Source organism: Colobus angolensis, unplaced genomic scaffold, assembly GCF_000951035.1.
Source record: "Colobus angolensis palliatus isolate OR3802 unplaced genomic scaffold, Cang.pa_1.0 Scaffold128, whole genome shotgun sequence".
Lineage (NCBI taxonomy): Eukaryota > Metazoa > Chordata > Mammalia > Primates > Cercopithecidae > Colobus > Colobus angolensis.
In genome coordinates this window covers 3,713,865-3,722,485 of record NW_012114030.1, presented here as the reverse complement: position 1 = coordinate 3,722,485, position 8,621 = coordinate 3,713,865, and the positions used below count along the sequence as shown (strand labels likewise).

At 50.0% G+C, this 8,621-nt stretch overlaps 1 protein-coding gene across 2 annotated transcripts in view; it reads right to left on the bottom strand.

Moving 5' to 3' along the window:
• Positions 1 to 232: 232 nt before the first annotated feature.
• The window catches only part of ITGAD (integrin, alpha D), a 33,818-nt gene continuing 25,429 nt past the window's right edge, over positions 233 to 8,621 (bottom strand). Inside the window, exons 21-30 of one of the 2 annotated variants that reach the window (XM_011933641.1) lie at positions 8,364 to 8,480; positions 8,175 to 8,254; positions 7,992 to 8,075; positions 3,570 to 3,648; positions 3,304 to 3,411; positions 3,115 to 3,192; positions 2,802 to 2,915; positions 2,557 to 2,658; positions 2,184 to 2,294; positions 233 to 723 (exon numbers count right to left, since the gene is read on the bottom strand). In XM_011933641.1, the coding sequence (XP_011789031.1) occupies positions 610 to 723; positions 2,184 to 2,294; positions 2,557 to 2,658; positions 2,802 to 2,915; positions 3,115 to 3,192; positions 3,304 to 3,411; positions 3,570 to 3,648; positions 7,992 to 8,075; positions 8,175 to 8,254; positions 8,364 to 8,480 (987 nt within the window). In that variant the 3' untranslated portion in view covers positions 233 to 609. The remainder of the gene's footprint in view (positions 724 to 2,183; positions 2,295 to 2,556; positions 2,659 to 2,801; positions 2,916 to 3,114; positions 3,193 to 3,303; positions 3,412 to 3,569; positions 3,649 to 7,991; positions 8,076 to 8,174; positions 8,255 to 8,363; positions 8,481 to 8,621) is intronic. The other variant, XM_011933640.1, reaches the window with a different exon arrangement.

Below are 8,621 nucleotides of genomic sequence, written 5' to 3'. Positions count from 1 at the left end.
TACCCCATTCAAGGGGAACAGGAGTTCAGATGAGCTCTGGACATTTCTTCACCTCCTAGGACAGCCTGCCCACTTACCATTACGGAGGAACCTTAAGTGTGTGCAGAAACCCATGGCCAATGCATCCTGCGTGCACGTGCATGCGCACGCACACACACACTCTTTGACCCTCTCCCCTGAGACGCCTCTCAGCCCCATCAAGAAAAGATGACCTCAGGCTCCCATCACCATAGAAAGTGAGAAAACTTTTTCAATGCCCACAAACAGGTTCCCCCAACTATTGCCAGAGAGGCACTCAGGTCTCTGGGTTATAGCTCTTCCATGCAAGGAAAATGTGCTATAAACATCCTTGTTTCATGTGACAGTTCTTATGCACATGAAAATTTATGCTGGCACCATGCCTGTTTCTGTAAAAAGTGGGTCATCACTAAAAAAGGTAGACAGATATGTAAAAATATTACAATCTCTACCTCTCTTGGAAGGTGCTTAGGACCTGGTAGGTTGCTCAGGCCAGTGCAGATCTATGCAGAAGTTGTTTCCATGTAAGTTGATTTATGGTTGCAAGCAAGATCAGCCCACAGGGGTAGAGATGAACAGGAAAGTGGATTATTAGGACAAAGGCATATTTGGGGCCCCACAGCTGAAACCTTCCCCGCTGAATGTGGCAGTGTCTTCAGACTTGTTCTCCAGCATTTCCTTGTAGTGGCGTTTGAAGAAGCCAAGCTATCAGGGAAAATAAATGAGAAAAGCTGGGTAAGGCCGGGCGCAGTGGCTCACACCTCTAATCCCAGCACTTTGGGAAGCTGAGGAAGATGGGTCACTTGAGGTCAGGAGCTGGAGACCAGCCTGGCCAACCTGGTGAAACCCTGTCTCTACTAAAAATACAAAAATTAGCTGGGCATGGTGGTGCGCCTGTAATCCCAGCTACTCAGGAGGCTGAGGCAAGAGAATCGCTTGAACCCGGGAAACGGAGGTTGCAGTGAGCCGAGATCATGCCACTGCACTCCAGCCTGGGCGACAGAGCAAGTCTCCATGTAAAAGAAGAAGAAAGGAGAAGAGAAAAAAAGAAAAGAAAAAGAAAAAAAAGGAAAGAAAAGCTGGGTAAGAGGGCAGGGAAGAAAATTGGGAATAAGAAGAAGCTGAGAGAGAAGAGGAGGCAACAACTAAGCTAACTTACATTTGTGTGCTAGAACCTTTATGTGAACAACAGCTATCCTATATCGAGCATCTGCTGGCCCCAAGCACAGTAGGTACACACACGACCCGTGGCAGGACAGCATAGATCCAGGCAGATCTGTGCACATGCCCTGGCCTCATTTCTCTCTCACTTCAGCCACTCTGTGATATAAGCATTATTATCATTTCAAAAATGAGAAACAGCGGGGCACAGTGGCTCATGTCTGTAAACCCGGCACTTGGGGAGGCCGAGGTGGGCAGATCACATGAGGTCAGGAGTTCAAGACCAATCTGGCCAACAGTGTGAAAGCCTGTCTTTACTAAAAATACAAAAATTAGCCAGGTGTGGTGGCCTGTGCCTATAGTCCTAGCTACTTGGGAAGCTGAGGCATGAGAATCTTTTGAACCTGGGAGGTGGAGGTTGCAGTGAGCTGAGACTGTGCCACTGCACTCCAGCCTGGGCAACTGAGTGAGACTCCACCTCAAAAGAAAAAAGGAAAAAAAAAGAGAGAGAAACACGCTCAGAGAGGTGGAGCAACTTGCCTAACATTAAACAGTGAGTACATGATAGAACCAAAATGTGTGTCCAGGCCTGCCTGCCTCCACAGTCTGAGTTCTCACTATACCACCCAGTCTGTAGAAGGGCTTGGGTCATATGCTGGTGGTGTCAAGAGTGGGATAAGGCCAGATGTAGTGACTCACGCCTGTAATCCCAGAACTTTGGGAGGCTGAGGCAGGCGGATCACCTGAGGTCAGGAGTTTGAGATCAGCCTGGCCAACATGGTGAAACTCCGTCTCTACTAAAGATACAAAAAAGTAGCCGGGCATGGTGCAGGCCACCTGTAATCCCAGCTACTCGGGAGGCTGAGGCAGGAGAATCACTTGAACCCAGGAGGTGGAGATTGCAGTGAGCCAAGATCACACCATTGCACTCCAGCCTGGGCAACAAGAGTGAAAACTCTGTCTCGAAAAAAAAAGAAAAAAAAAGAGTGGGATAAAACACTTGCCTTGTACAGTGTGGCTGTGATGAGCGCCAGCAGTAGCAGAGCCCCCACAGAGCTGCCCATGATGATGGGAATGGCGTTGTAGACCTCGTATTCTTCTAGCACCATCTCCGTCTGATTCAGAGATCAGAGAGCGTCCGGCCTCCTGCCATCCCGGATGCCTCCCAGGTTCCCCAACCTTTAACTCCCTCCCCTCCTCCCTGAGGCTCTGCTCTAAGGGTTGAGACACAGCAGCACCCGTGCCCTGAGGGACAGCTGTCCTGCCCAGAGACCTTCACCCTCCTCCCCCAAGGCTTGCAAACCCCCACCCAGCACCGCGGATGTAGCCCTGGGGGCCTCTTTCCAGCCTGGTCGCTGCACCCGACACGGTCTCTACCTGAGCTCTCATAAACGCCTCCTGTCCTAGAAGCTGGGAGTACACGGATGTGTCGAACATAATTTCAGCCACACTCACGACCGACACCTTCTTCTGCGATGTCTGCAAAGGGGTCGGGCGAAACCTGTGGAACTGGCTCTGGGGGAGGCTCAGAGCTCCAGGGATGCCCTGGCTTGCAGATGGGCACAGACATGCCAGGTCCTGCCTGAGTCCAGGGCAGGTGCTCTGCCACTGCCCTCACACACCTGGCGGACCCAGCCAAAACTAAGGTTGCCCTTCAGGGTGAAATCCAGCTCCTCCTGGACGCTGAAGGAGGGGACGTCACAGCGGAACCGCAGGCAGCCAGCAATGGAGCAGTCCTGGGGGCAGAAGAGGGGTGAAGCTGAGGGGTTCTTCACTGAGGAGGGAACCACAGGTAAAAATATGGTCAGGTTTGGGGTGGGGAACAGATGAACAGTTAGTTACAGGACATGCACGGAACTCTGCGGCCTAGCGGTACATTTCTCGGGATCCCTGGTGGGGGCTGATCTTGCGGTGGGGGTTCAGGGACTTTCTTACCAGCACGGGACTTCTTGAAATCTGGGTCAGGAAGTCAGAATGCTGGGGAGGTTTTCTCTCTGATACACAGGGGAGACTCTGGGGAGAGAGAGAAGCAGTTAGCCATAGAATGAGCAACATGTCCCTGGTAACAGGGAGTGCTGTGCTGTGGGATGCCAGTCTGAAGAAAGAGGAGAGGCAGGCAGGTACCTGGGATGGGGCCTCCACGACCACATCCCACACAGCCACCCCATTCAGCAGGACAGGAACCCAGAAGTTAATGCTGATGGACAGATCTCGCTGGCTGAGGTTATTCACCTGCAGGAAATCAAGGCAGAGTGTTATTGTGGTCTCTGGAGCCTCCCAAATGCCACTTCCCTCCTGGCCCTACCCCAAGCTCCTCTCCATCTTCTCCACCAACTTCCAACTTTATCCACACTGTGAAAGGCAGACATGGATACTCCCTAGAGTCTCACGCGGTATCGATGCTCAGCCTCTTTCATTTTCTTCTCATCAGAGGTTGCAAAGTTGAAGTACTTGGTGGATTCTTCCTGCCTGGAGAGAGAGCCTGTGGGTGAAAAACAGCCCTGAAACTGTCCCCAGTTGTGCCCTGTCCTACTGCAGAGAGCTCTGTTTGGCCAGGCACATTTCTCAGGGAAATAATAATGGACATTATTTGGCTGGGTGCAGTGGCTCATGCCTGTTATCCCAGAACTTTGGGAGTCTGGGGCAGGAGGATCGCTTGAGCCCAGGAGTTCCAGACCAGCTGGGGCAACATAGTGAGACCCTGTCCCTATTCAAAATAAACAAATAAAAGATGGTCCCACATAACCCTTGCTGCCTCGGCTTCAGCTCCCCTCCCTCCGATGTCCCTTGCCCCCATCACCCAGATCCACTAGCTCTGCCCTGCACACCTCTGGCTCTTTCATAGTCTCATGAGTTTGCTCAAGCTCTTCTCCTTGGAACATTCTTACTATCTCCCATTTTGGAAATTTACACTTAAAAACCCAACTTAAACCTCACCTCTCCTACATGGGGCAAAGGCGTTTGCATTGCTTTCTCTAATAGGTAGTGGTTGGCCTCTGGTAATGCTTACAGAGATTGCAGCAGAACAAGTTACCCTAAGGGGACTCTAGGAATGAGAGCTGGATCACTCAGGAAGACATGGAGTGAGGGCCCCTTCATGGTGGGAATGAAGAAAATAGATTCAGCTGTCCTGGGGCAGGTGAGTAAATGTGAAGGAAGATGGTGCCTGTGCACAAGCCTATGGAAGGGACGTCAGTGTTCCAGGAGGCAGGTGGGGTCTTTCCACCCAAACCTCCTTCAGCAAACACAGGCTGTGTGGTTGGCACTGGGGGTTCAAGTTAAGCCATACTCCCTGGTTTTAGTAATAATGAACAAGCTGGCCAGGCGAGGTGGCTCATGCCTGTAATCCCAACACTCAGAGAGGCTAAGGCAGGAGGATCGCTTGAGCTCAGGAGTTCAAGACTGGCCTGGGCAACATAGAGAGACCTCGTTTCTGCAAAAAAAAAATAAAAAATACAAACATTAGCTGCACGTGGTGGCACACGCCTGTGGTCCCAGCTACTCAGGAGGCTGAAGCAGGAGGACTGCTTGAGCCTGGGAGGTCGAGGCTGCACTGAGCTACATTCACACCACTCCCCTCCAGCCTGGGCAACAGAGTGAGACCCTGTCTCAAAACAAACAAACAAAAAGCAAAAGTAAGCAGAGCAGCAGAGGGGCCTGCACCTCGCACGCAGCAGCCAGACCAGCCGCACAGAAACGGCCCCAGCAGTCCACCCCACATCAGCCTGATGACTAAAAACATGGACTCCAGTGTCAAACTGCCTGGGTTCACATCTCAGGTTGACCACTTCCTACCTGAGTCACCGAGGCAAGCCACTTCACATCTCTGGAACCTGTAGCTTTTCACTCTTTAAAATGGGGATGCGAACCATAGCACCCTCTGTAGTAGAGTTGTGACCAGGGCTTGGTAGTGCCCAGCACACAGGGTGTCCTCTATAAATCTTAGGGGTTTATTTTTCCCTAAGTATGCCGGTTTTCCTCTGTGCCTCCCACCCCAAACCCTTCTCTCTGTGCTTCTGTTTTCTCACTTTAAAATCTAGTTCTAAGCCTCTTTTCATTTTTAAAATTTTATTTTATTTTCATTTTAAATTTTGTTTTGGTAGAGATGGGGTCTCGCTATATTGCCCAGGCTGGTCTTGAACTCCTGGGTTCAAGCCATCCTCCCATTCATGCCCATAATCCCAGCACTCGGCCTCCTAAAGTGCTGGAATTACAGGCATGAGCCACCATATGCAGCCTAAGCCTGTTTTCAGATCTAAGTAAACCACTCAGCTTTCCCCAGTCCTTGGAGAGGCATGCCATATATGGCCATAGGCATGGGTTCTGCAGCCAAATTGTCTGGGTCTGATTCCTGGTTCTGCTGCTCACTTGGAGATTGACAGGAGCAAAGTATTTCACTTATTGATGTCTTTGTTGATGAAAACAGAGGTAACAATATAATTATTGTGAGGATTAAATAAATGTAAATACATATAAAGTACTTAAGATGATGCAAGAAAACCACCTTAAAACAACAGCAACATACAATGATGCCTGACATGGGTACATATAGCTGTAAGGTCTTATTGTAAGTATTTCCCTGTGGATAGAAAAGGAAACGTACATGTGACTTGAAAAGACAATGACACTGCTTGATCTCCCTCGTTCCTTCCCCTAACAACTTAATACATCAGAAGCAACAGCAGCCAGGTGTGGTGGCTCACACCTGTAATCCCAGCACTTTGGGAGGCCATGGTGGGCAGATCACCTGAGGTCGGGAGTTTGAGACCAGCCTGACCAATGTGGAGAAACCCTGTCTCTACTAAAAATACAAAATTAGCCAGGCGTGGTGGTGCATGCCTGTGATCCCAGCTACTCGGGAAGCTGAGACAGGAGAATCGCTTGAACTTGGAAGGCGGAGATCTCAACATTGCACTCCAGCCTGGGCAACAAGAGTGAAACTCTCTCTCAAAACAAACAAACAACAACAACAACAAATTAGCTAGATGTGGTTGTGCACGCCTGTAATCCAGCTACTTGGGAGGCTGAGGCAGGAAAATCGCTTGAACCTGGGAGGTGGAGGTTGTGGTGAGCCCAGATTGCACCAATGAACTCCAGCCTGAGTGACCGAGCGAGACTGTCAAAACTCAAAAAAAAAAAAAAAAAGCAATAGCAGCAAACTCCGTCCCACAGCAGTGTTACAGGCTTTCAGCCCAGTGTGTGGGATGCCTTGCTCTGTGTCCAGTCTGGCCTGCCCCTGCGCCTGCACCCACCTGAAGAGCCCTCTTGCCTTCAGCCCTACACTTGCCCTTCCTGCGCTGCCTGGGCCGGCCTCTTAGAGACCTTCCCAACAGTTTCTCACACCTCTGCCCCACTCTGAGTTTTATAGAAACCCGACCTTTCCTTTCCGCTGTGTGGTGACAGACCATATCCTGTTGGGCACAAGCTCCCCAATTCAGGGTGCTCAGAAAAGCCTTGATCTCCATCTAGCAGCTTTGCTTCAGCACATTCACATTTAATACAAAGGACAGGATGTGTTTCATGTTAAAAAAGGAAGCCTTTCTTTTGGAGGCAGAGGGGGAAAGGCACAGCCGTGGCAAAGTGTGTGTGTCCCACCAGCAAGTCGGTTTGAGAGAAGCAGCAAGAGCTATGGTATGTATTATTAGGGTACAAATACACCAAGGATACATTCCAAGAAATTAATCGTAAGGCAATTTCTTTTTCTTTTTCTTTTCTTTCTTTTCTTTTTTTTTTTTTTTTTTTTTTGAGACACAGTCTTCCTGTGTCACCCCCGAGCTGGAGTACAGTGGCACGATCTCAGCTTACTGCAATCTCTGCCTCCCAAGTTCAAGCGATTCTCTTGCCTCAGCCTCCCCAGTAGCTGGGATTACAGGCATGTGCCACTGCACTGGGCTAATGTTTGCATTTTTAATAGAGACAAGGTTTCACCATGTTGGCTAGGCTGGTCTTGAACTCCTGACCTCAGGTGATCCGCCTGCCTCAGCCTCCCAAAGTGCTGGGATTACAGGTGTGAGCCACTGCGCCTGGCCTTAGGCAATTTCATCCTTGTGCAAACATCATAGGTTACACTTATGCAAACCTAGATGGTAGAGCCTACTGCACAGCTAGGTGATATGGTGTAGCCTATTGCTCCTGGGCTACAAACCTGTGCAGCATGTTACTGTACTGGATACTGTAGGCAGTTGTAACACAATGGAAAGTATTTGTGTATCTAGACATAAAAAAGGCAACAAGTTGCACTACAATGTTACAACTGTTGTGGCATAACTAGGAGATTTTTCAAGTCCATTATAATTTTAGGAGACCATCCATAGTAAATGTGGGTCCATTGTTGACAAAAACACCTTTTTTTTGAGACAGAATCTTGCTCTGTTGCCCAGGCTGGAGTGCAGTGGTGTGATCTCAGCTCACTGCAACCTCTGCCTCCTGGGTTCAAAAGATTCTCCGGCCTCAGCCTCCCCAGTAGCTGGAATTACAGGCACGCACCACCACGCCCAACTAATTACTTATGTATTTTTAGTAGAGATGGAGTTTCACCGTGATGGCCAAACTGGTCTCGAACTCCTGACCTCAGTTGAACCACCTGCCTCAGCCTCCCAAAGTGCTGGGATTACAGGCGTGAGCTACCACGTCCAGCCCAGAAACATCTTTATGCAGCATAAACGTTATTATATAGGGCTGTTCACCCACAAAGGCATCCCAAAACAGGAGAGCTTAGATGTGCATCATTGGAAGAGCAAGCTGGGACTCAGCGGGAGTACCAGACATAGAGGAAGGCCAGAGGTCCAAGGGGAGGGCCAGGGACTGGGCACCTGCTGATCACAGTGTAGACTGCATACTTCACTGGGAGCTCCAGCTGGAAGGTGGCCTTGCTGCTTGAAGCCTTATTGTTCTCGCTAGAGAAAGAAAGGGGGGACCAATGGGAAGGAATCCAGGAGAGGGGTCTCTAGCTGGGGAATGAGATGAGGGTGGGGGACACCCTGGCCTGTACCCACCTGCTTGCACTGGCCCTCATAAGCATCCTGTCTCCCAGGGTGGCCTTGGAGGAGACATCGAATGTGACTATGAAGGTGCCCTGACGGAAGGAGAAGGAAAGAATGGGGATAAAAGGAAGGGCATGGTGGAGTGAGGGACGGATTGGGACAAAGGAGGACAGTGATGGGGATTTGTGGGGAAGCACTGACGTTAGAGCCCTCATGGAAGATGGGGTGGTTGACGCTGCAGCGGCTGCTCCTCAGGCCCTCGTCCTCAGTGGGCACTGTCTCACATGCCAGGTGCAGGGCATGCTGATGGGGCTGCTTCTAGGAGAAGAGAATGAATTTTAAAAAGTTACCCACATGCATGTGTGGGCTTGATACACAGCAGTGGTGACACTGCAGAGCAGTAAGGAAAAGGACAGACTTTTCTTTTTTTGTTGATTTTTTTTTTTTTTTTTTTTGAGA